This window comes from Gobio gobio (genome assembly GCF_949357685.1).
Source record: "Gobio gobio genome assembly, chromosome: 9".
Lineage (NCBI taxonomy): Eukaryota > Metazoa > Chordata > Actinopteri > Cypriniformes > Gobionidae > Gobio > Gobio gobio.
Window position 1 is genome coordinate 9,647,597 of NC_137115.1, and position 27,099 is coordinate 9,674,695.

General features: G+C 38.2%; 1 protein-coding gene across 8 annotated transcripts in view; it reads left to right on the plus strand.

Moving 5' to 3' along the window:
• Positions 1 to 27,099, plus strand: part of aplp2 (amyloid beta (A4) precursor-like protein 2) — a 111,937-nt gene that overhangs the window by 71,564 nt on the left and 13,274 nt on the right. For 2 of the 8 annotated variants that reach the window (XM_079825613.1, XM_079825614.1), the window contains exons 4-14: positions 137 to 249; positions 4,840 to 5,066; positions 8,358 to 8,563; positions 9,892 to 10,059; positions 13,666 to 13,799; positions 13,953 to 14,027; positions 14,111 to 14,269; positions 17,522 to 17,650; positions 21,438 to 21,537; positions 23,940 to 24,113; positions 26,602 to 26,637. In XM_079825613.1, the coding sequence (XP_079681739.1) occupies positions 137 to 249; positions 4,840 to 5,066; positions 8,358 to 8,563; positions 9,892 to 10,059; positions 13,666 to 13,799; positions 13,953 to 14,027; positions 14,111 to 14,269; positions 17,522 to 17,650; positions 21,438 to 21,537; positions 23,940 to 24,113; positions 26,602 to 26,637 (1,521 nt within the window). The remainder of the gene's footprint in view (positions 1 to 136; positions 250 to 4,839; positions 5,067 to 8,357; positions 8,564 to 9,891; positions 10,060 to 13,665; positions 13,800 to 13,952; positions 14,028 to 14,110; positions 14,270 to 17,521; positions 17,651 to 21,437; positions 21,538 to 23,939; positions 24,114 to 26,601; positions 26,638 to 27,099) is intronic. The other 6 variants (XM_079825615.1, XM_079825616.1, XM_079825617.1 and 3 more) reach the window with 3 other exon arrangements.

Sequence of the window (27,099 nt, forward strand, 5' to 3'; positions counted from 1 at the left end):
TATTTGCTGTCCCGAATTTGCAAATCTGTTTTGTTAGTGAGTGTTAGATGTTTTCTGTTTGCATTGTACCAGCTGCATGATATTAAAGCCTCAGCCTTGCCAATAATCTGTGTGCTGCGTGTTTGTATGTTTTCAGTTGGGGAATTCGTGAGTGACGTCCTCCTGGTGCCAGAGAAGTGTAAATTCTTCCATAAGGAGCGTATGGACATGTGCGTGAGTCACCAGCAGTGGCACGGTGTGGCCAAAGAGGTAAGATGTAATGTCCACCGCCGCTTATTACATAATACATGTACTCAACAAGAAATGAGTCTGTCCACAATAAATGCAAATTTGCTATGCAAAGCATCAGAATTATAGGCAAGGAACATGTTTGAAATCTGATATACAGCTTTTTGAAGTCAGCTTTGGGACCAATGAGATTGGACAGATAAGGAATATGTAAGCCGCAGAAGGAGTTGCGTCAGTTTAAGATTGGAATTCGTTAAATTGAATTGCTGAAAGCACAATTACAGTCGCCTCACTGAATTAGTCATCGGTCGATGGATGTTGTTGCGCCAACTCTCAACTTTTGGTCACGGTGACAAAACTAGGGTCTAATGAGATACGTTTTTCCATTGTAATTTTCTGAATTTTAATGGTTAAATACAATTTTCGTCATCAAAAAGCATGTCTTGAAATCATGAAATTTATGATCAAATTTATGACAACAATTTATTAAAGGTTGAACAAAAATGTTATTATGAAATTGTTATGAAATCAAATCAAATACACCCACCCCATTTGAATTTTTCTGGATTCCATTTTAAGGTTTTAATAAATTTTTGATGATCAAAAAAAAAATCACAGACTTGCAGACTTCATATTTAAAGGGTTAGTTCACACAAAAATGAAAATTCTGTGATTAATTACTCACCCTCATGTCGTTCGACACCCGTAAGACCTCCGTTCATATTCGGAACACAAATGAAGATATTTTTGTTGAAAGCTGATGGCTGAGAAAGGCTTCAGATAGGCCTCCATTAGTTCAGTACATTTACACTCCCAAGACCCATAAAAGGCACTTAAAATGTCGTTACAAAGTCCATCTCACCACAGTGACCCCACAATAATTTTACGATGCGACGACAATAGTTTTTGTGCGCAAAAAAAATCAAAATAACACCTTTATCCAACTTGTTCTTGTCTTCCGTGTGTGCCTCCACGACGCATGCGCGAGAATATGACGTAGCGCCGGTGTTCGGGAATCCATGAAATGCACACTTTAGCCCGATTTTGAGAACTACGCCGAGACCTAAAGCACGATCAATGTAGAATTCAACAGCTTAGACACGCGCTTCTTCCTCTGCTTGTAAACAAATCGTTTCTGGGTCATGTGTCCGAACGCCGGATCTGCGTCATATTCTCGCGCATGCGTTGTGGAGGCACACACGGAAGACAAGAACAAGTTGGATAAAGGTGTTATATTGATTTTTTTTGCGCACAAAAACTATTGTCGTCGCATCGTAAAATTATTGTGGGGTCACTGTGGTGAGATGGACTTTGTAACAACGTTTTAAGTGCCTTTTATGGGTCTTGGGAGTGTAAATGTACTGAATGCCAATGGAGGCCTATCTGAAGCCTTTCTCAGCCATCAGCTTTCAACTAAAATATCTTCATTTCTGTTCCGAATATGAACGGAGGTCTTACGGGTGTCGAACGACATGAGGGTGATTAATTAATCACAGAGTTTTCATTTTTGGGTGAACTAACCCTTTAAATATTCATATCACAAACACTAGTCCATATAACAATTTATTTTTCAGCCCTGCTTTTGATTTATTAATCTAAAAGTTGTCAAATTCTGTGTTATACTGTACATTCCATTTTCATGACTGGATTCCAAGATTGCTGAAATCAAATGGGCCCTACAGACATTTTTTTACAGAACTTTTGCAAACCACTGCAATTTCCCTCTACATCTAATGCTCGTTGAAATTGATGGATTCTCAGTTGTAGACTCGAGTGTTGCGCTCTTATTCTCTCTGTCTTTCCTGCTGCAGGCTTGAGTCCTCACATTTCACCCTAATAACTGGATAAGCCTTACTGCTGTAATACTGCTAATCTCTTGACCTCTACCACCTCTCACACACATACACTCACACACCTGTGCTGCTCACCGAATGTGCTGTTGAACTGTTTGTTTTACACTTGCTCGCGTCTCATGAATGTTGCTCTGCATCTCCTTCTGTTTCTCGTCTATCCAGTTTCCCTGCTATCTTTGCTGCCTTTTCTCATTTCTCATGCATTTTAACCATTTTTGGGAGTGACAACTGCATTCATTTGCGGCCTTGAATTCCTCAAGTTATTATTGTGTGCAGGGAAAAGAGGAACACCTAACAATTTGACTTCCATTTCAAAACGAATATTATATTAATTCTGATTAAATGAATCTGATTCAAAGTTGTCAAATAGCTGATGCACACCAGTGACCGAACATCAATTGAATTGTGTGTTGTATAATATGTATTTTTGCATCTGTAACGGACTTCTTATGTTGAGGGAAGAAGGAGGCGGGAACCGGTGAACGTTCAACAACTTTAATAAATAAACAAACTGAAAGTAAAAGCGGCAGCCCCTCATGGACAACTGCCGCGCACACACATAACAAAACCTAAACAAAACAACGTAAAGTCCAGCCCTGGTCCTCTCTCGTCCTTATATGTGTCGCTCGTCCTTATATGTGACCCTGTCTGTGAAAACCCAGCTAAAGTCATTTTTTTGTGATTCACTGTTTTATACATAAAATCATCCTACATAATTTAAAGAACATTCTGTGAAAATACAACCTTGATATCTTGCAAAAAATTTGCTTAATTTCGGTCTCAGAAATCATGATTTTGATTTATTTTTAAAATTGTAAAACATTTGAACAATTATTATTCCATATACCACAGTAAAGCTAAGATTCTCCCATTTTCAGTGATATAGGACACATTTATGGGAAAATTCTTAGAGTTTTGTAAAACAAGTCTTATTTATTATGATGTGCATGTCCAAAAAGCGTGAAACATTGAAAGGATGGGGGTACCACAAGAGCTTGCTTTACCAAGTCAGTTCACTCTAATGATTTGTAGGCTATAACTTTATTAGTAAAATGAAATATCAGTAGAAAATGTCATTAATAGGCCTACATATATCCATTAATATATAAAACATCCATAGAAAATCTCACTGGCAACATTTGGAGTAAATCCAGGACTAATGCCCTACCAAGTTAACAGGTCAGTCTCAAACTTTGTGCAGACAGTTAGTCATAACTGTGAATCTTCACTTGTCTCACAATTCGATTAGATTATGATTCATTATGATTTTTTCATGGCTCATTGCGCTTAATAACTCTTTTCCATAAGCACGTCCTGCACTTTATGTTCTCATTCATGCATTTTCTATTCATATAGGCTAAACATCAGACGCAAGAGCTTTGCTTCCGAAGGACATACGCAACTTTTTTATATTAATGTATAATACGGGTTCTTTATTTAGCCTACAAAAAACATTAGGCCTATTTTAATCATTATTAATTAAACTATCAGCTGTTCTGTTCCTTGCGCTTCGTGTGCCGAGGCCATAAACCCAGCGCATTAGCATCCAAAAACCAAACTATTTCCACACGTAGCAGCCATTAAATGTCTTTAAAATAAGATGGATATATAGGCAGAAGGTGGAGTTAGAAAACAAATAAGCGGTTTCTGAAATTTCGGTGATGACACAAAGAAATCCACACAGAAATCAGAACCCGGCTTAAGTCGCCGTTTTCTTGCCTTCCCCGACACTGACTTGATCATTGGTCGTGCGGATTGATATCATGGTTTGTTTGCACTTCGTAGTTTCTGAACCGAATGATATAAGAATCAGCAGTTGTTTCTGTGTCGAAAGTAGACGATTAAAATCAATATTTAAGAAGCCCACGTCCGGTATTTTTTGGTGCAAAATAATAAAGCGTAGTGTCAATAAAATCATTAATTTCACTATTTAGAATATTATAAATGAAAAATTGACTACTGCATCTCAAAGCCCTTGGTATAATCTATCATTTACAGCAATAGACACAAATTACCTGTTTTGGTAATTTTTATAGCTATGACTACTTTGACGCTCTATATCTCATAATTAGATTATGCGACTTTAGCCAGGGTTTCACAGACGGGGTCACATATGCCTCCGGGCTCCCTCATGAGAGGACTCGAGAGCGGTGTGTCTCGCAGGTGGCGCTCATTCTCAATCACGCACTGGTCTCGCTCACTCCTCCCACGTCTCTCGCTCGTCAACCTCGCCACAGCATAATTCCATGATTTTTGCATTACTCCATGATTGTCGTTCTCTCATGCAAATAATAAAAGGCAGTCCTTATAAACGGTAATGCAAAATGTGACACAGCAGGTGACACAATTCTAACATCCTACCTACTACTCCTTGTGAAAACTGAAATCGCGCAGCTGTCAACACACCATCGCAGATAGATATTGTCTTTACGATCTTCTTCATGAATGAATTTGGATGCAGAATGCTCGCTGTAAACTCGGTGTACATGTAGAAGAGGACACAACCAAATGTAGCTGTAGTGTGTACATGTTCACAGTGCTCGTTCTGTAAATCACCCCGAGCTGCCGTCATTCATTCTCAGTGTGTGCATACTGAAAGCATCTCCGTACGCTGACTCCACTGATCCCGGGACAGATATTTAAGAGGTCTGCTGAATTTCTTCGGGCTGTTCTTACACAGCAGACTGGCCTCTCAAACCACATTTGCTCTAATTGAATCCGATTTCTTGACTCTCTCTGTGTCTTTCTCTCTCTCTAGGCCTGTTCTAAGGGAAACATGGTCCTGCACAGCTACGGCATGCTGCTTCCCTGTGGCATCGATAAGTTCCACGGCACTGAATACGTCTGCTGCCCGTCTACTCGTCCCGAGGAGCCCGTACCTCCTGCTTCAACCTCAAAAGAGCTTGATGATGAGGATGAAGATGAGGATGAGGAGGTGGAAGAGCCTGTCATTGAGGATGAGGACGAGGAAGCTGTAGAGGAGAGGTAATGTGGTGTTAGTGGGCATACATTTGGTCTTCTGAATATTAATTTACCTTTACCACAATTTACCTTACACTATCAACAAGAAAACAATATTATAAAATCTTTGTTCATATAAAATAAATATTTATTTCAAGGCTGCATTTATTTAAACAAAATACAGTAAAAAGAGTAATCTCTTGAAAATAATATTGTTAAAATTCTAAATACGTTTTCATTTTATTTATTTCTGTGATGGTATCATTATACCAGTCTTCAGTGTCACATGATCCTTCAGAAATCTTTCTAATATGCTGATTTGCAGCTCAAGAAACATTTCTGATTATTATCAGTGTTGATAACAGTTGTGCTGCTTCATATTTTTTGTGGATTTTTTTGATCAGCATTTCTTTTTTTCAAATAGAAATATATTTTAACATTATAAATGTAAATTTACTCTCACTTTTGATCAATTGAATGCATCCTTGCTGAATAAACGTAATAATTCCCGTTAAAAAAATTTAACTGATAAGGTCACTTGACAAGCCTTGTTACATGTTTTGCTTCAAAAATAACTGCAATAATACAGTAAAAAACATATTTTGTGTAGCTTTTATTTGATAAAAGTTTTATTCCTATTGATGTTCTTTTCATTAACAATCATTATCATCATGAAACAAAGTCTCAGGCATGGAGGTTCATCTCCACTTTAAGATTAATGATAAACACTGGCTCATTCGCAAGACATAATTTTGTATTGTCAATTATTTACGCATCCCAATTTTGCCTCAGAGCAAACGCCCCTGGCACACTTATCAAAGGATGATGTATTAGTATGACTGTGAGCTGTCGTGTCTTATCATTTTTGAGGAGTAGTAGCTGAAAGATTGTGTGTGCGAGAGCATACGCTGTGTGTGCGTTTGTGTAGGATAAATTAGGTTGACCATCTGGATATTTTCGAGTGCCATGCCTTTGACCTCTGACAGCTGTTTGATTCACTTCCATAAATCATAAAACTTCCAACCTGTTCTCCTCCCCTCCCTCTGTTTCCTATGTTCTCCTTCCCTCTCATCACACTGTGCTTCTGTAAGTTCTTTGTCATGCCTCCTCTTGCTTTTTTCCTGAATTCCAGAATTTGTATGTTGTATGCTCATTTTAGCATTTCAGTGTTATTTTAGTATTATTGATATACTGTTTAGTTTTTGTTCATATTTTGAATTAGATTGGTATATTTTCAGTTTTCATTTTAATGTAAAAGTTTTAGCAATTGTTTGTCTTTTTGTAATTTGTATTATTTATTTACTTTTTGAATATTTAAAAAAAAAGTCAATATATTTTTATTTTATTTTGTTTTATGGTAACACTTTACAATAAGGTTTCATTTGTTAACATTAGTTAACTACAGTGGCAATAAAAAGTATGTGAACCACTTGCAGAATCTGTGAATATGGGAATAATTTTAACTAAATAAAAGAGATCATGCAAAATGCATGTTATTTTTTATCTAATACTGTCCTGAATAAGATATTTTACATAAGAAATGTTTACATACATGACGTACATGATACACATGACCCCGATCAAAAGTTTATGAACCATTGATTCTCAATACTGTGTCGTTCCCTGGATGATCCACGGCTGTTTTTTTGTTTTGTGACAGTTGTCCATGAGTCTCTTGTTTGTTCTGAGCAGTTAAACTGACCAATGTTCTTCAGAAAAATCCTCCAGGTCCGGCACATTCTTCAGTTTTCCAGCATCTTTTGCATTTTTGAACCCTCTCCAGCAATGACTGTATGATTTTGAGATCCATCTTTTCACACTGAGGATGATTGAGGGACTCAAACACATTTACTAAAAAAGGTTCAAACATTCACTGATGCTCCAGAAGGAAACATGACGCATTAAGAGCTGGGGTGAAAACGTTTGAACAGGATGAAGATGTACAAATGTTTCTTATTTTGTTTAAATATCTTAATTTTTTTATTTAGTAATGCCCTTCAGAAGCAACAGAAGATACTAGCATGTTTCCCAGAAGACAAATTGAGTACAATTTACCTTGATCTTCAAATTCAATAAGTTTTCACCCCCAGCTCTTAATGCATTGTGTTTCCTTCTGGAGCATCAGTGAATGTTTGAACCTTTTTTAGTAGTTGTGTTTGAGTCACTCAATTGTTACCAGTGTGAAAAGATGGATCTCAAAATCATACAGTCCCTGCTGGAGAGGGTTCAAATATGCAAAAGATGCTGGAAAACGGAAGAATGTGCAGGACCTGGAGGATTTTTCTGAAGAACGTTGGGGCAGTTTAACTGCTCAGGACAAACAAGAGACTCATGAACAACCATCACAAAACAAAAAAACAGCTGTGGATCATCCAGGGAACGACACATCACTGAGAATCAATGGTTCATAAACTTTTGAACGGGGTCATTTTAATAAATTCAGCAATTTTTGTTTGTCTTGTGGACTATATGTAAACATTTTTTTTTGTAAAATATCTTATTCAGAACAGTACTCAATAAAAAATAACATGCATTTTCTATGATCTCTTTTATTTAGTTAAAATTATTCACATTTTCACAGATTCTGCAAGTGGTTCACATACTTTTTCTTGCCACTGTACATTAGTTAAGGTGAACTAAGAATGAAAAATACTTCATTTATTAGTCTTTACTACCACATTATTAAGAACAAAAAATGTACGTTATCATTAGTTAATGTTCTGTGAACTAACATGAACATGCACTTTTTTTATTAACTAACAATAACAAAGGTTAATAAATGCTGTAAAAATATTTTACTCATTGTTAGCTTATGTTAGTTAATGCATATCTTAATGTTATTAAATGAGACCTTATTGTAAAGTGTTACCACCAGTTTTGGTTATTTTAGTACTTCAACTTGAAAGCAAATGGAATGGAAATGGAACCGAGAAATGTTTTCTAAGCATCTAGCTGAAAGTCTAGATTTTTTAAATATTTTTATTTCAGATAATGTTCATTTTTATTTCACGTAATGAAAGTGTTTTTTTTATGGTTTAATTTTAGTTAATAATAACCCGGTCATTTACTCACCCTCATTTCATTCCAAACCTGCATGACTTACGTTTTCCAGTGGATCACAGCCTAAAAAGTTGCATGTAAATGCATATTGCCAGTTTAAAGAGCTTAGAGGGTATTTGGCAGTTATGCAGTTTTAAATGATGAGTAGGATGTAGCTTGGGATGCTGCTTCTGTCTATTTAAATAACCCTAACCAAAAAAAGATTTAGCGTTCACTCAAAATCATGTTCATTGTGCCTTTTTATCTCGTTTTTAGCGAGCCTGTTGCCAACGAGCCGCCCACTCAGGAGGACACAGCTGAAGAAGAGGAGGAGCAGGAGGACGACGGAGATGAGGAGGACTACCACTACGTGTACGAAGATGAAGAGGACGACCGAGACAGTGAGGAAAAGGATGTGAAGAAAGACAAAGCTGCCATCCCCGAGAGCCAGGATGATGACAAAATTCTGCAGGAAGTGGAAGGTCAGTATCACACGGTTTCCTTCATTTATTTCCTGACAGCCACAATGCGTCCAATTACAGCGACTCATTTGATACATATCCCGTTCACTTTAGAGGCTTACATTTATTGACCTATTTTTTAACCTTATACAGTAAGTATACATTTTATTGTTTGCCATTGTCTATACATCCTATATAGCGCAACAGTCGGGTTCCATAAGTAAAAAAAAATCTCATTTGTTTTCTCCATAGAGGAATTAATTATTTTTAACAAGCTTGCAAGAAAGATTAAGTAAAGAATTATTCTGAAAGCCACACGTCATTGTTCTTTAAACTTTTTTTTAATCATGCATGCTATTGCCGGAATTACACAACCCACAATCCTGATAAAGATGAATGCACCAATCAGAGAAGTCGCTGTTACCATGGAAACAAAATTAGGGTAGGGCTCAGCAGTTCCCACTGGCCAAGCAACATGTAATCAAATGAATTTCCCTACACTCTCATGTTATGTATTTGTATGTATCTGAATATTTTGCAGTGAAGTTCATTGATTTTATACTAAAGGGCTGTTCACGCCATTGACAATTGAGCCAATCAGAATCCACATGACTTAAGAGCTCGAGCATTTACAGTCATAACTGGAGTGAATAAACTGAATTTTATCGCCCGTATGGACGTTAATAAAGTTAGAATTGTCTATGAAGAAAGTCTATGGAGAACGTAAATAGGAAAAATACGTCCAGACCCAAGGCCGATGGAAAAAGTGTGTGGTCACTGTTGCGGGTGATCAGATTTGAGGGGCAAGTTTAGAGTCAAGGTTAGGTTTACAACCAGGGTTAGGGGCTTCTGCCCCATTCTTATTCACCTATCACTTCCCTCTGATTTTAGGGATAACTTAATGGGTAGAGTTAGGTTTAGGGGTAGGGATAGGGTTACACTGCATTCATACGGGGCGTTGGCGTCAACACTTCTCATTTCCTTTGAATGGGCGACGTCATGCATTGCCAAACTGAATTGTGGGTTCTGGCGCAAGGCGTTGCTCGCAGCAGATGTTGAAGTTTTCAAGCAGCAATGCAGGCGTCACCCAATCAGATCGCCTATGCAAATACCCTAGCGCAGACGCTAGCCAATTGCATTCATGCAACACCGGAAAAGTAATATGATGGGCTGTTGTCACTATGATGGTCGCGTCAGACACGCCCCGTGGGAATGCAGCATTAGGAAAACATTTTCAGACAGGAATGTTGTTCACGGTGACCCACTGTTGCGCTCTATAGTTCAAGGGCATTACTGATTGCTGCCCCCGGTGGCTGGAGGCTCTAACTGCGCCTCCCCTCCTGTGTTAGTTGTGTGTTCTCTGGAGGCGGAGACCGGCCCCTGCCGTGCCTCTATGCCTCGCTGGCACTTCGACATGCAGCAGAGGAAGTGTGTGCGCTTCATCTACGGAGGCTGTGCTGGCAACCGCAACAATTTCGACTCGGAGGAGTACTGCATGGCCGTGTGCAAACGTTTGAGTAAGTCACACTCGTCAACAAGGACTCCGCCCCTTTCTGCTCCGCCCTGCTGCTTCCCCTTTGCTTTCTCTCAAAATGCATACCTAAACAGCCTGCTTTAAAAAGACTTTAAATGCAGCCTTGGAAAACGAATGGTTGAGACTTAAAATTCTGATCGCTTGAGCCACAGTCAGTCATTATAAATGCACACTGTACGTTCTATATTAATGCAATTTTTTTACCAGTTAATGTGTTATTGATTTAATCAAATCTAGTTGAGTCTGTTCTTTTCTATTTCTGCGTTTGCATTTTCCCATCCCTTTTTACTCATTCTTTGCTTTTGTTTGGTGTATGTCTTTTTTTATCTCTAATCTGCCAATGTATTTGATTCGTGTAGGAGTAGAAACCGTCATTCATGTGTTCCTGTGGCAACATAAACTGATGCCTTTTAATATGATTTTTTTTTTCACAGTAACCTTCATGATTCAAGGTTTCTCTTGTCCTCTTATCAGTATAGATGCTGTAGACTGTTAGCTTTAATCAGTATGCATGTCTGATGTTGCCTTTTGTGCACAGCCTTATGGGTAGTCAAGTCGGTCTTGTCATCTGTATACTAGGAAACCTGATTTTAGCTCATATCTTGATCATAGTGTGCAGAGTTGTGCAATAACTCTTAAGATAAATGCTAAGTGGGAGCAGTTCTGTCAGAAGAGCGCTTTTCAGAGGACAGGATGAAAGGAATGAGAAATGAAGGACTGTCTGATTCTCTCAGAATCAGGGGAATTACAAAGCCATCTCCAGAGTCATACTCTGTGGGAAGCTTATTCTCCCCTGGTCTGATCTGAGTGGACTCCTTTTTTTTGGCTGCTCCACCTTTGCTCCGTTTGGACCTGTCTGTTGGTCTGTCTATCTGTCTGTTTCTGTCTGTAAATATGTTTTAAAAAATTAGTCTCTGTAGCTCTTTTCCAAAAGATAGTCAGCTTCCTAAAGGCCCTGATGTACTTGCGGCAAAGTTCTTTTTTGTTCTTCGCTTTGGGGTAAAAAGACGGTTTAGAACTGAGAGTGGCGTTTAGATGAATATGTAAATGTGCTGTGCGCTTTCCTTTCAATAAAATAAACACACAACAAAAATTACAGTGATGGGAAAACTGTAAATAAAGCATCTGATCATATTGATGTGGATGTTTGCACAAGCTCCAGAAGACTCCAGAAATCACGTCACGCTTATATATACCACTTTATACAATAGATTGTTTTAAAGCAAGCAGATTTACAGTATTAAAAAAAAAAAAAAAACTTTCTACTATAAAGCTGCTTTTCGAGTGTGTTCATGTTTTTACTCGTGGACATCCGACCTTGAGGGACTGAACAGAACGAATGAAACGGAGAAGATTTCCAAGTGAAAGAAGGCGGAGCCTCAGAACCTCACCTACCTATTACTTAATCGCCTCAGACCAATGGTAGTTCAAAGGTGTTCACCAGCCAGAAAAGTTTGCTTTGGCTAGCTGTTTCGAACCCACTGAAACGAACACAAAACAAACTTTTTTCTGGCCTGATTCTGTTTGAAATGAAGTTAGTTGATTTATCTTGAAGTATATCTGGGTCTTAAAGGGATAGTTCACCCAAAAATGAAAATTCTGTCATTTACTCACCCTCAACTTGTTCCAAACCTGTATGAATTTCTTTCTTTCTCTGAACACAAAAGACGATATTATGAGTAATGTTGGTAACCAAACAGTTGATGGTCCATTGACTTCCATTGTATGGAAAAAAAATACTATGGAAGTCAGTGAGGCCCATCAAATGTTTGGTGATTAAATGACGACTTTTCATTTTTGTGTGAACCACAGCATACCATTAACTGTCGACTGGCTGTCCTCTAAAACGGCCTCCTAACCATAATCACAACCTCAGAAGTGACTGATTTGAAACACTTGACTAATGGTCACTCAAGTGTGCACCTCTCAAATAGCACTCTTCACGTGAACCGTGGAAGAGGCCTGACTGACCCTCACCGTTCAAAGTGCAGCAGTGTCCTTCTTTCTGGAAGTATTTTAGTCTTTAAGAGTTATAAGACATGAACCAAACCAACCAGTGACAAGAAAGATGAATCACAACATTACAAACTTTGATTCAAAGAAAAAATAAATGGTTTATGACTACACCAGGGGTGTCCAATCCTGATCCTGGAGGGTCACTGTCCTGCAGAGTTTAGCTTCAACCCCAATTGAACACACCTGTACTAGCTAATCAAGGTCTTATTAGGCAGGGGTTCTCAACCCTGGTCCTTGAGGCCCACTGTCCTTAAGAGTTTAGCTCCAACCTTGATCAAACTCACCTGCCTGTAGCTTTCTAGTAATCCTGAAGAGCTTAATTAGCTGTTTCAGGTGTGTTTGATTTGGGTTGGAGCTAAACTCTGCAGGACTGTGGGCCTCCAGGACTGACTTGGGACACCCCTGCTGTACACTGTAAAAAAGTCAGTAAAAATAGGGCACAATGTACTGTATAAATATGAAGGATTTTTGCATATTGGATTTTTACAAGTGCTTTACCTGTATTTTGAATTACACATTGAATTAGTTTGTGTTTTAAGGGTTAACGGAAATTTCCGTAAAATTACTGGATAATGTCCTGGCAGAAAATTACCAGTACATTTTCCGTTTTTATTTTTTACAGTGTAGAGTTCACAACTTTAACGAGGGGAAGGGCTACAATCCCATGAACCATTGTGAATGACATGGAATAAAAACAAAAGAAAAATGTACAACTATTGATTTAAAGACGTTTAAAAAAAATTTAATCATGATTAATCGCACCCTTTTGTGCACCTGACGTGACATAAATTTTGTGTGCTTCATTAATTTTATTTAGGATTTATTAAGGATTTTTAATTAATCGCACGCGACAGGATTATATTTACATATAATTTTTGTTTATTGTAAAATACACCCATTAAAATATTTAAGTAGTTAAGTAGAAGGGCAGGGAAATCAACTGATTCACAGTGCTTTATGGTAGTGGGCAGGTGCTAAAAAGTTCTTTTGGCTTGATTTGCTCTTTGCCATTCTCTGATTGTTGGAGATTTCTCTGCAGAAACATGGGTAATATAGTTTTCAACCAGGAAAAAAAAATTGAAATACAGACAGATGGTTTCAACAAAAGCATATCATCGATTAACAAGCTCGTAGCTCACAGTAGGTCTGTCATTAAAGATCTTTTAAAGAAGTTATTGTTCAAAATCAATTTCCTATGGATTAAAAGGATGCGATTGTTGTACTAATGAGTTGCTAAGCTAACAGCTTGATACTGCAATAAACTCAAAATACATGCCTCACAAAAATAGGATAAAGTTTATGGATAGATTTCAGCACTAAATAAGTATATTTTAATAGACATTTCCCTCAACTCTGAAACTTTTCACTGAGCTTGTCGCAATGCATTATAGGATTGCCGTTTCCGTATTGGCCAAAAAAAGGTAGCACAGCATAATTTGCTGCCTAGTATGAGCAACAGCCTACATTTCTGCAGTGTACCTGTGATGTCTAAAAATGCTGCCTAGCTTTTGTTTTGAAGAGGGCTTATATTTGCACCACCTACTTACAAACTTGCTCTCTTTTTCCTTCTCAGCTGTGCCGCCCACCCCTCAACCCACAGATGATGTGGATGTGTACTTCGAGACCCCAGCAGATGACAAAGAGCACAGCCGTTTCCAGAAGGCCAAGGAGCAACTTGAGATCAGACACCGCAACCGCATGGAGAGGGTGAGTGAGAGGTCACATTTACATTTAGATAAGAGAGTTGTCATGTGACATCCCCAACTGTTATAGAGTTGTTTCTGTTTGGCCCTTGAGGGGGCAAACAGCCCTTATTTGTGTCACCAGAGCCCCCAATTTTTTGTTTGTTGCTCCCATCAGGTGAGGAAGGAGTGGGAGGAGGCCGAGAGCCAGGCCAGGAACCTACCCAAAGCTGAGAGACAGACACTGATCCAGGTAAACCTCATCTTCCATGCCAGAGGACATCTCGTACACGATGTGACTGTTTATTTATGGGGGTTTTATTATTCTCTCTGCAGCACTTCCAGGCTATGGTGGAGTCACTTGAGGAAGAGGCAGCCAGCGAGAAACAGCAGCTGGTGGAGACTCACCTTGCCAGGGTAGAGGCAATGCTGAACGATCGGCGTCGTCTTGCCCTGGAGAACTACCTAGCCGCTCTACAGGCTGATCCACCAAGGGTGAGACAACACAACTGATATTAACATCTTTTTCGGTGGTGAATGGTAAATGCAGGTTTTAAACATTTTGTGATCCTATAACTTAAACCGCCTACTGAGGTAGTCGAAAAATACATGACAAATAAGAGTGTCCTAGAAATTAGATGAATGTGTATTTAAATTGGGTCATTTATGTAGTAGAAATGTGAAATTATTTTAGAAGTTGGTGCCTTCTAGACTGAGAAAAGCCAGAACATTTATTTTTGGCTCATATGGATGAAAGACAACAACTCCCAGAATGCACTTGGTTCGCTGCCCTACGAGGCATCTCCCAAGCCACGCCTACCGGTTACATCTCTTGCCCACCGTGGCACCGCCCCACCATCGTTTTGATTTTTATGGTAATAAAATAATTTAGTTCCGTTAGAGAACAGACACTACAATTAAAAACTGAAAGTGTCTGCTCAATACAGCACGAGCCGAATGAGTGTCTTAGCATAAACGCAGCAGGAGTCAGATTTCATTCATCAGAGAGGGAGGAGCTGACAGACCAGATGATCCCCAAAGATTTGGTTTCAAAGCGAAATGCGCCTATTTAAGTGAGTTTGTCATTGTACTGTTTTGTTGTTGTGTTTTCATGAACCCACGAACAAGCAACCCGCCCCCAAATTGGCGCTAATTTTAAACCGAAATTAAAATGAGCACGGCCACATGACCGCATTGTCATTCATTCACGGCCTCACAGTCATTCACGGTGCGTGTCCAGTCTGGCGCGTTTTCAGTTTCACGATCATTCGAATAGACTACCGGGTTTCTACTGATACAAAGCTTAATGCTAAATCGCTGAAGTAACTTACCCACATTAAAGCGTTGATTTAAAAAAAAGCATGAAGTTAGAATAAGACATTTGTTGTTTAAAAGCAGAGGCTATGTTCTTTCGTTTGATATATTACATGTTCAAATATTCATACAACAAAATATTCTGGGGGCCAGACAACTTTTTTCAAATTCCCTGGCACAGAAAGAGTTAAAAAGTAAAGTTAAAAAATGTTTTGGTACACCCTCAATATGTTAATTATCATGAATTATTAGTTTATTATTCATTTTTAATTATTATAACATTTTGGGAGGACATTTTACAGGCTCAACTAAATTTGCCTTGCCATAAAAAGGTCATATTATCTGACATTTTAAGAGACTTGTTGATCTTGACACACAGTCATTTGTGTCTGCAAGTGTCATTTCCCATCCCCCCTTGTCTGGCTATCACCAGACCAAGCTCTGGGGAGTGTGCTCTGTATTTCTACTGCACAAGAGGTGTGATCAACGGGCATAGTTAAAATGACTCTGTACGCCATTGGATAGTCCGTCATCGTGTGTGTGTGCGTGCGAGAGAGAGAGCACGTGCAGAAATGCATGCTCTCTCTCTCTCTCTCTCTCTCTCTCTCTCTCTCTCTCTCTCTCTCTCTCTCTCTCTCTCTCTCTCTCTCTCTCTCTCTCTCTATATCTATATATATATATATATATATATATATATATATATATATATATATATATATATATATATATATATATAATATTGAATATATTTTTATATATATATATAATATATACATATATATAATATATACATATATTTATATAATATATACATTTTATTTTATCATTATATTACGCTATATCAGAAAACTGTTTTTGCTATCGCTCTCGCGCACTATTTCGGTCACAACAGCAGACGGCAGAAAACAAACATTAACTATGAGAGCGATAACGCAAATAATTACTGAGGGAAAACTTATCACAGTTTCAAATGATGCAGGAAAAGCTGCACTCTGGAAGAATTATGATCAACTGTCAATGCCATTCTCTTCCTTCATAACTCGTAGGCTACTGAGAAGAATATATTTGTGTAAATAATTTAGCAACACTGCGTGAACTTAGTGAAGTTTGAAGTTCCAGAGATATTTGTGACTGTTACACCTGTTCGACCACAGCAAAGTTATGTAATTGGTAAGTCCGTGCTTATTCTCTTACTGCTGTGCTGATGGGGCCACTGTGCCTGTGTTTCTACATGTAACATTATTTATTTACTGTTGCAAGCAATCTTTAAATACATTTTGCAAAAAGGGTATTTGCTGTTAGAAACGGACCTCAGGTTCGGGTCGGGTTCGGGCTTAACATGTCAATGTAATGGTGGGGTCGGGTTAAAGGATCTCGGGTACGGGCCGGGTTCGGGCTTCAGTTTAAAGCCTGTGCAGACCTCTAATGCCATTGGATAGTCCTTCAACCATTCAGTCCTACGATCCATCATTTCTCTATCCGTCCTTGTTAAACCCGTTAAACCTGCCAATAGTGCGCCAGGTGGATAAGCCGGTTTGTGATTGGTCCCAGCAAAAATTTGTAACAGAAGCAGGATAGAAATATGTACAGGTTTCCAGCCTGAGTGCAGGGGCAGATCGGGCTGGGTTTACCCCACTTGGCTGAGGTTTTTGTTTTTTCTTCTTTTTTTTTGATAAAAGGTTCTACCAATCTTTTTCTTTTCCAAAATGTCATTTAATGAGGCTTTTTTCTCTTTGACTTTACACCTACCAAAAAATATCACAATGAATTTAAATTTCCGAAATTGTAAACATGTTAATCATAGTAAGTATATTTGAGTCATTGAATATATAAATTGCATGTGAATGTATTTAAAGGATCCGTCATGTCATTGACCCACCGATTACCCCTCGAAAAGATGCTTTTGAGATGCATGTTAATACCAGGTGTTGATGGCTTTATTTTTGTCTTCGCAAGCTCTGTGAGTGAGTAAAATAACTTTAGGAGATAAGTGCTTCCTTCAAGGACTGTTCTCATCTCATAATGACCAGATTACACTTCGCATACTTAAGTCTCTGATGGGCGATGGTTGTCTTTCCCCTGTGCGGTGTGATTTAATGGAGGCGGATTACCTGTCCTCTATTATCCTGCTGAAAGCTCATAACAGCGAGGGCGGCTTCAGTTGCTTAAGATATTAATTTGAATTTGGCACCTATGTAATGTTTAATCCCCTGAAATGATTTGCACGAAGAGAGCCAGAGCCGGACTCGCACAAGCAGGCTCATTTTCAGCATCTCTGCTAATCCTCTTGTTATTTCTCTGTCTTGCGGCTCTTTGATCCTAGTGCTGATTCACGGATCAGCCAACTCCTAAAGAGACGTCCACCTGACTCACCCTGCCTTTTATTTTCTCTCCTTTGTGGTCAATTTATCTCCTCTCTCTGTGTCTCCACAGCCCCACCGAATCCTCCAGGCTCTGAAGAGGTACATGCGTGCCGAGAATAAGGATCGTCAGCACACCATCCGCCACTACCAGCACGTCCTGGCCGTGGACCCTGAGAAGGCCGCCCAGATGAAGTCCCAAGTCAGTGCTGCCTCCCTTTATTGCTAAATCCAATACTTCCTTTGATCTTTTCTCACCTTACACGCAGTTTTACTTGCCTTTTGGGCCCTGCTTAATATTCAAAGACCATAAGACATTTATAGGATGATTTCCCAAAGAGGTGTAAAACTGTGGTAAATAATAGTAGATGGCAAAGTAGAAGTGTTTGAAAATGTCTTTTTTTTCTTTCTAATTAGTGCTGTTAGTGGCACAGAAATAACCTCCCCTTTAAGCTTTGGAACCGAACGTGTTTTTTTGTGCGTATGTACAGTGTTCAGAAGTTGAGAGGATTGTCCATTAGCGAGTTAGCGTGACTGGATTCTCTTGTTCAAACATTATATGAGAGATTAGCACTGCACTGCTCTTGTGTAACATCACACTTAGCGATTTGATTGGATGTAACTTTAGAGTCCGAGCCAATGGCGTGGCTTTATAATTTACATTTCAGACTGGCCTCAGTCAGCACCGATGTTTGTCATGGGAGACGGGACGTGGCACAGACCCAGAGGTGTGCACTGATCTGAGAATCATGGGAAATGAAACCCACATTCACAACAGTTTATGCCTTGTGTTTTTGTTTACTGACTGATAGCAGTTCCTGTTTATTCCAGGTTTAATTGGGGGAAAACCTCTAGTTATGAGGGTGGATTCACAAAGCATTCTTAAGAAAACTCTTCTTAACTGCTTGAATTGCTTAAATCTTGTTTTCTAACTTAAGAATATTTAAGAATACAGAGTCCCCCTGTAATCAATAATTGTATCCCTTAAAACTCATCTTTGATCACCAAAATGGTATATTTAAACCTATGAAAAACGTTCTTCTTGCCTTAAAATAGATTGTATTCAACTCTACACCCTTGATTTATTTAGTATACGTGGATCCATACATATGTTAATCAGTGGCGGAGCCAGAGGGGTGTTCCTGACATCTGACTGGCCACCCTGGGTGCCACCCCAAAATTTAGATCGCTATTTCCATTTTACCTCGTAATGAAAATGACATGCGGCGGCGCTACACATTGTTCATGTATGCTATTATTAACGTTGAATATTAACGTTAGTTGCCAAAGAGATTGGGGTCGCGCATAAGCGCAGAGTTGTTCAAAATCCTGCTGCGCCATTCACATAGTTTTCCATTAAACGACACAATTTGTCTCAAAATGTTTTAATGACTTCACCCTAGACTGGAAGAGTGTTTATGGAAAGATATAGCTATAGATTGCACTTTTTGTTTCCATTTATGCAGTTCTTACAGCAAAACACATCAACGCCACTTTTTTTTTTTCATTCTTGAAGTGAACTTTTTTGCCTGTATGGTGATTAGGTTCACTGTTTTGCATCGCCGGCTTAAACATGAGAACGCGGTGCGTCTAGTGCACGGAATATGGGGCTTTATCAATAGCCTGAACACAGAACACGTCTTGCACTCGAATGGACAATATACATAAAGGTTTGCCAAAAATAGCGAGTATCATAGTAAACACAGTCGGCTATGTCTTAACCGGATGTAAGCAGATGACAAATGAAATCGGATGCGTGTCTGTGAATTAGATTCAATATTGTGCATTTGCTCTTAAAGTGACCGCAGCAACCTATAGGCTAGCCTACCTCCTTCCGTCTGTCATTAAAGTTAATCAAAGAAATTTTTTTTTTTTTCGTTTTTTTGATGATTCCGTTTCTCTACCTGAATTAGGCCTACCGTTAGACCTGAAACTTAATTCTTAGCACAGTTCTAACTTTATTGCTGACTGTTCACTTGTATTCGATAATGTTTTAAATATTGTAGTTTTTGCTGTGGGATATCAGTTGGTATTGATAATTGTGAAATTTCACTGGTATCTGCAATTGTGGTTGCTTATTTATTAGAATACATGTTACATCGGTCAAAACAATGAAAACAAATTAGTATTACACATGATATTCTTTCACGGTCTATGGACCCCCTAAATTAGCCTTGGCCACCCCATGTATAAAAGTCTAGTTCTGCCACTGATGCTAATTAGCCCCACCTCCACTCGCACAAGCCAGGGATCCACACGCTCCATGGTTTTGCTCTTTACAAAGTCGGACACATAACAGTAATTAATATGATTAGCCTTTTGCTTGACTACGTTATCAAACAGCTAATAATGTGTTGCTAATGTTAACATAAACCATGTTCGGCTCCACTGCTTCAGAGAATAGTTAATGATATGCTAAAGCCCGCTGGCACATTGACCTGATTGGTTACAGTGTAGTTTGTGACGTCAGAAACCTCTGCGTTTTTGAGACTGTCTTTGGTTCACTGCAGTTTTAAAGACAACATACTCAGCAATGGTGTTGACTTATGAATTTGCGCATGGTTTGTCTTAAAGCATTTTAAAAACACCACATAGACATATAAACGACATTAAAAACTTGATTTTCACCACAGGGGGACTTTATGATTGTTCTTATCTTTTCTCTTGTTCTCGAGACAAAACTTTAGAATATTCTTGAAAAGAATGTTCTTAAATATCATCGTAAATAACCTCTTAATGTTAGAATAATGTTTTATGAATTTATTGGGTTGTTTCAAATGTTAAGCATTACAAAATAGCACTAGCTACATACTAATACTAGGGGGAAATACCTATTTAAAATAAACATGTTAAAAAATGTGACTCTTGAGTGCTGAACTCCCATCAAGCCAGTTTTCTATTTTGAAAATATATATATATTATTATTAATTTATTTATTTTCCTAATTAAGAATATTTTCATTAATCCTGGATTTGAACTTTTAAGGATTTCTTCATGGGATGGAAGTTACACAAATGATCTTTTACTCATCCTCATAATGTATTTGACTGACTGACTTCTGTGGAACACAAAAGGGAATAATGTGAAGAATTTTCATGCCGCTCTTGTCCTAAAAATCTCTTAACCAAAGAAAATGCAACCCCTTTAATGAGATTTGAGAGATATATTGGGAAGGGAATGCTTTTCTGTGAATAATTACTTAAAATGAACCCTAACCCTTTTTTGGAACCTGTGCATTGTATGAAACAGTGCCGCATAAGCTTATATCCTCTTCTTTTGTGCTCCACCGAAGAAAGTCAGTCACACAGGTTTGGAGTGACATGAGGATAAGTAAATGATGACAGAATTTTCATTTTTGGTTGAAGTATCTCTTTATCAACTGTCAAGTCTCGTGTACTGTAGGTTTTATAAAAGCACTTAGTGTTCAAGCAAAAAATAGCAGACACACTGCTGTGCTTTATATAACCGTGTGTTTGAGAAATGGCAGTACAGTCTATTTTGGCAACTCCTCTCAAATGAGTTGAAGTCCAGGTATGACTGGCAGACCAACATAAACCTTCTAACTTCCTAAACCAACAGTGTGACAGCTAAATACAGTATACAGGAACTTTCTGAGGTCCAGACGGGCGCCTAGAGTGTCTGCAAGGACATTTTAGAGCAATATATATATATAAACATATATAAGCCCTTCATTGCCATCTGTTGCTGGTTTTTGAGCATTGCACACACATTTGGTGACAACAAAAGAACAGGCGTGGTTGCTCATACACAGACATTTTACAGCGCACAGTCACTCGTTTCTTCTCCTCACCCTTTACGCAATAAGATCGCCACAAAGCTTTTGTTTTTCTGATTTGCAATCCATCCAACGCTACATGCCCTTTAACACAACCCCAGATCTGTTCCATCTTGTGGAATGGAGTCTTTTTCTAAATATCATCTTGCGTATGTCGACCTCTGTTTTAGAAGTGTGTGTCCGTGTTTCCTAGGTGATGACCCACCTGCGGGTTATTGAGGAGAGGATGAACCAGAGCCTGTCTCTGCTCTACAAGGTGCCATACGTCGCAGAAGAGATCCAGGATGAGATTGGTAAGTGTGAACATCTGGATCAGAGTGGTGGTTTGGAAAATGCTGGAAATTGACTACTTTTGAACACATGCAACAAGCGTCCTTAGTGAAAAATAAATATAATAAAATGTATTTGAAATACATTTATTTTATCCTACGTATACTACAAATGGTATACTTAAAGTCTGCTAAATTGGAACAACCAATGTTGTACATAATGTTAGGCTACTTTAGTTATCCAGAAATAGTGCCGAGGTCCAACTAAAGATATATATAAGTATATTTGATTGTCACATGGAACTACTGCAAGTATACTTTAAGTATCTGTCATTTTAAAGACTGATATTATACAGTGATCATACTATCCTTACTAATAGTGATATTTAACACGTTTTAGGCTTAATATTAAGAGATGTACATTGTGCAATAAAGAAGTACTCCAAATAAAGTTTATTTATATCAGCTTTATATCAGCAAGTGATACGTCAGTAAACATGTTAATGGTTTTGTAATATACTTAGTATGAAATGCATGTATTTTAAATACATGTTGGTATAGATTTTTTCACTAGTGGTTTGATGGTTATTGTTAGAGTTGGAGAGAAGATTCTGCAGACAAGAAGAAAAAGAGATGCTCTTTGTGAAATACATTTGTTAAAAATTAGATGGAGCTGATCAAAGAGTCAGTTTTTATCATTCACTTCTGATAATTTTACTACAACTTGGACTTCTTTTTGTCACATTATATTACTTGCATCATAAACTTGAGTAACAGTGAGTACTTAGTGGCAGGTATTTTCCTCTGTTGCTAGGTAACAACTCTGAAGAAGTCAGCTTCAATGCTTTACTCTTGTTTTTGTCCATTTGGTTTTACTACTGATAGTGAACACTGAGGATACACTGCTTCTCTCTGCCACAGATCCACCATAAGAAATCAAGATAGTGAAACGTTTGCTTACAATATTGAGATGAATCACAACATTGCAAACTTTGATTTGAAGCGAAAGAAGTATGTGTAAATTGATGGGGGGGGGGGGGGGTATAAGTAAAATATAAACTACAGTAAAATATACAACTATTCGGGTATAAGATTTTAAGGTTATAGCCAAAATACTAGAATGTATTACATCAAGGCCCTGATATACTCACAGCAAAGTTCTTTTTCGTTCTTCGCTTGGGGTAAAAAAAGTTCAAAATGCCTTTGCAGCGATACACTGTTAGCCAACATCCCGACACCGCCCATGCTGCTGGGAGCGGCGTTTAGCTTAACATGTCATAATTGCTTTATGGGAATGTCCGGTCGCTGCTGAACCCTCAATTTTCTTTTCTAAAGTGACAACGGCTTCTCTGATTGGTGGATATTTGTGCAGGATTATGGGTAGTGTAGTTCTTCACTGACATTTTAAAATCAGCATGAAATGAAACCGTCTCTATTCTAAATGCATGTCATTGATTTTATTGTGAACGATCCATTTCATAAAAAAAAAAAAAAAAGAGATGAAAATCTCAGTGAAATCTCTCTGGTGACACGGATGTACGTCACAACATGGAAGAACAGATCTGTGGTTACTTTTTCAAGCCATCTCGCATGATGTGGTTCGGTAATGTGCACATGAGCTTAGAAAACAGCTTTCACAACAACCAACAAATGTAACTCTGAATGCAAAACTCTAAAGCGCCCTTGATTTAACATGGATAAAGGTGTACTTAGATTTTGGCTCTATTTTATGTGTTTTGTCCTGATGTGAGCTTTTAGTCCACTAAACAACTGCAGAATCTCTCTGCATCTCAGATGCCAAGATAATTACACCTGTATGAAAAGCTTGGCTTCAGTAATTAGCTCTCGTACACATACACACACATACACACGCATACATACACACACACACACACATATACACACAAGTGTAATTTGGCAACTCTTTTTATCGCTCAGCTTGAAAACATCTCACCGCAATCAAAGTAAATTAGAGTGTTCTGAAGCGTTTGTTGCTCCGTGTTCTTTGTTTCAGGTTGAAACAGTCCCAGAGACACCCCTCTGCACTTACATATTTTTTTTCTTCTTTGTTCGTTTTCAAGAGGAGCAGTGGCATTGTGTAGTATACATGAGACTAGTGTGTGGGGTTTGACAGAACTGGGTCAAGACTCCTCCAGATTCCCACTAGTGTGAAGATGTGCAGTTTTTAAGCCAGACTCTGTGGAGATTGTTTTTGCAAGTTTGGAGAAGTTCTAGAATTTTTTTTTTTTATCTTTTCCGATGCCTGGAAATGCAGCAGTACGAAAACCTTGTAATGGATAATTGATCGCGTTTATGGCTGCTTCATGCCTCGTTTAATGGTTTTGGGGATATATCCCTTCCTCCAACTCTTCCCTCCTGCGATTTACTGTTTTTAACCCTGTTCCTCTCTGTATCTACCAATCAAGATGAACTTCTGCAGGATCAAAAGGCAGATATGGACCAGTTCCTGTCCTCCATCTCTGAGTCTCAGCCTGATGTTATGGTGTCCTCTGAGGAGAGCGTGGAGGTTCCTGCCTTTGAAGGAAAGCCCTTCCGCCCCTTCCAGGTCAACTCTCTGGGCTCACCCGCTGAACCCGAGGGTAAGTTTCTAGTCTAAATTTACACGGGCAAATCTTTGAGGCTCACTATGCTCTCAATGGACTACTTGCGCAACTACTTCCGCGTTCTACTTATTACAACTCAGGAGTTTCCAGTAAAAAGCGTTCAGCGCACATACATGCATGAAAACGCAGATTATTATTACGTTTTATGGCTGTCAAATGATTAAAACAATGATTCATGTTCTCTGCGTTAACATGAATTACCTTAAACCGGCTGAAATGTGTCTATAAATATACTTTCTTTCCAACTTTGCATTCTGAATAATAAATGTACACATTTCTCTACAAACCTGCAGCAGTTCAGAGCTCGTCTTCACATTAACAGTGCTTTTCTGTTACTGATCATATTTCATACCTGTTGAGTTAAAAAATGTTAAATAAATTTGACTGAATTGCTTGTGTGTTAAATATTTAATTAATCTTAAACTGTTACGTGTTAACAACGCTTAAGAATCTTTGCATAAACATCATGTTCTGTTGAGCTTGGAAAATTGTTTACATAGTAATCAGAATATCTCTTCTCCTGTCTCTGAAAATGTCCAGATCTACTTGTGGACACTCATTTTAAGTGACGTTTAGTCAACTCGACCATAGCATATTGAAAATATACATAACCGGAAAAAAATGAGTTGTACTCTTTCAAAATGTAAGTGCATCATGAAGCTCAGTGCAAGTAGTCCATACGGCACTGTTGCAGAGGAAGGTTTTGTGTCAGTGTCATGCCAAAGTTAGAGGTGTGAGATTTTTTATGCTATGGCGGAAACAAGTTTCCTTAGGTATTAGCTGGTTTAGGCTGGTCTCCCAGCCTGGCCAAGTTGGTCTTGAGTTCAGCTTCAGCAAACCAAACTGGGAGACCAGACCAGCAAGCCAGTTTAGGTTGTTTTCAGCTGGGTTGAACCCCATATATTTCAGTTATAGCACTTCAAATTAACAAAGAAACTAAAACAACTAATATTGAATATCATATTTGTAATACTATACTGTTATTATAATATCTAACACTGAGAGCATTCAATGAAGATTGGATTTCCTGTAGTAACCCAAGGATACGCTAGCTTAGTAGGCTAAATGTTTAGCTATAAGCTAAGTGAAAACACAAAGGAAGGCAAATGTTTAATTTGACTATTATTATTGTTTAATTTATATCATTTGATAGGAGATATATACTGTAAAGCACATAAATTGATGTTTTTGCATTTAAGTCTACATTGGCTATATCAGTGTAGACTTGTGATCAATGCTGATCTAGAGTGATGTAAAAGTCGCATGAAATAATCTGATAGGTCGCATTGCAAAACATCACACCTGTATCTGATTTAGGACTACATATGGAACTGGCCCAAATCTGAATCAACAAGATCAGATTCTATGTGGTTTGTGATGTTCACACTGTTATGAATAAAACAGACCTGAGTTGCATATGGATTGGATTTGGGCCACTTTTGCAGAAACCGTATAACCAACTTAAACTCTGGTGAAATCCTTTTTGTGAAATATTTTGCCCTCACGTGTGGATTCCTATTGAAGTGACTGCTTTTCGCCTGTAAAACTCTGACGAACAGCAGTACATGTGACCGTACCTTTACCCACTAACCACTAGAGTGAATCTTAAAAAAAATTAAATAAAATTATATAGCATAAATATTAAATATGCATTACAGTGCATCATCTAAATGGCCCTAAACATATTTTTTTCTTCATGCAAAATAATATTTATTCTAATTTTGGGGTGAAATGTGACCTGGAAATTTTCCAGGAAAATCTCAGCCAACAGTACCTAGTTCACACATTACTGTTATGGCCTTTTCTCTGGCTGGCTCTTGTTTAAAGTGCCTGTTTTGAGCCAGTACTAAAGCTTGGCTTGTAGCTTCTCTCTCAAAGCCAGTCAGGGGAAGCGCTCTGGCAGCATGAGGCCTATTCGCGTTAACATTTTCTAAATGCTGAATAAAACCCTGAAGTCCAAATATTGCACTCTGGCTGTAGGTTTCTGCTTATCTAAGCTTGCCTGAAACCCCATTGGCATCGCCTTAAACAAGACGGCATTTGAAGTTCAGCTAAAGTCATAAAGCCCGAGGCTCTGGCGTTACACTGCAGCCGAGTGCTTTGAAAATCTCTCTCTTTCAGAGGCCAGTCCTGCTCGTTCACTGTCCTGCCTCGGCCTGCCAAGCCTTTAAGGAAAGGGCAAAATGTGCGAAATTAAGGTGCAATATAGAAAAAGAGCAATATAATGAGCACATTGGAGCCCAGGAGGGCTTTCATTATGACAGGCCTGTCCAGAAACACATCCTGGCTCTTTCTTTCACCTGTTCTTTGATTTGTTTTTCTTTATCATCCTGTCCCTGCGGGTTTCTCCCGCAGACACAGCTTGATAAACCTGACTACTTCTCTTTTACTCACCTGTTTTTTCCCCCTCTTTTTCTATTTCAATCTTTTCTTGTTTTGTCTTTTGCTTATATGCTATGCCTAGGCGATCTCTCTGAACCCCCTCGTGCCTTCAAGAAAGGTGGGTCTTTGCTGCTTTTCTCTGTTTCTCTTTTTTTCGCCCTCTTCAGCCTCCTAAATGTTGTTAGTTATTTTTTTATTATGATTATTTTATTTTTATTGTTTGCATATAGGGCTGGGTATTGAATCATATTTTTTTCTATATTGAATTTTAAATATATCCGATATTGATTCAATTTTTTACACATTTTTCATGACCACTGTAGTACATTACGTGCATTGTGACTGCATGTTATGATTAAGGAGCATATTCAAAACTATTATTACTTTTTAAAGTAAGCAGCACACACCATGCTAAATGTAAAAAGATAAAGTAAAAGATAAAACTTGTTCACACAGTTAAAGTGCAGGGTTCCATGACCATGTCCTGGATTTATTTTTATTTTTTTTAATAAATATATTATATAATTATTTTATAAAAATAATAAAAAATATATTATTGTTATTATTATTTAAGGATAAT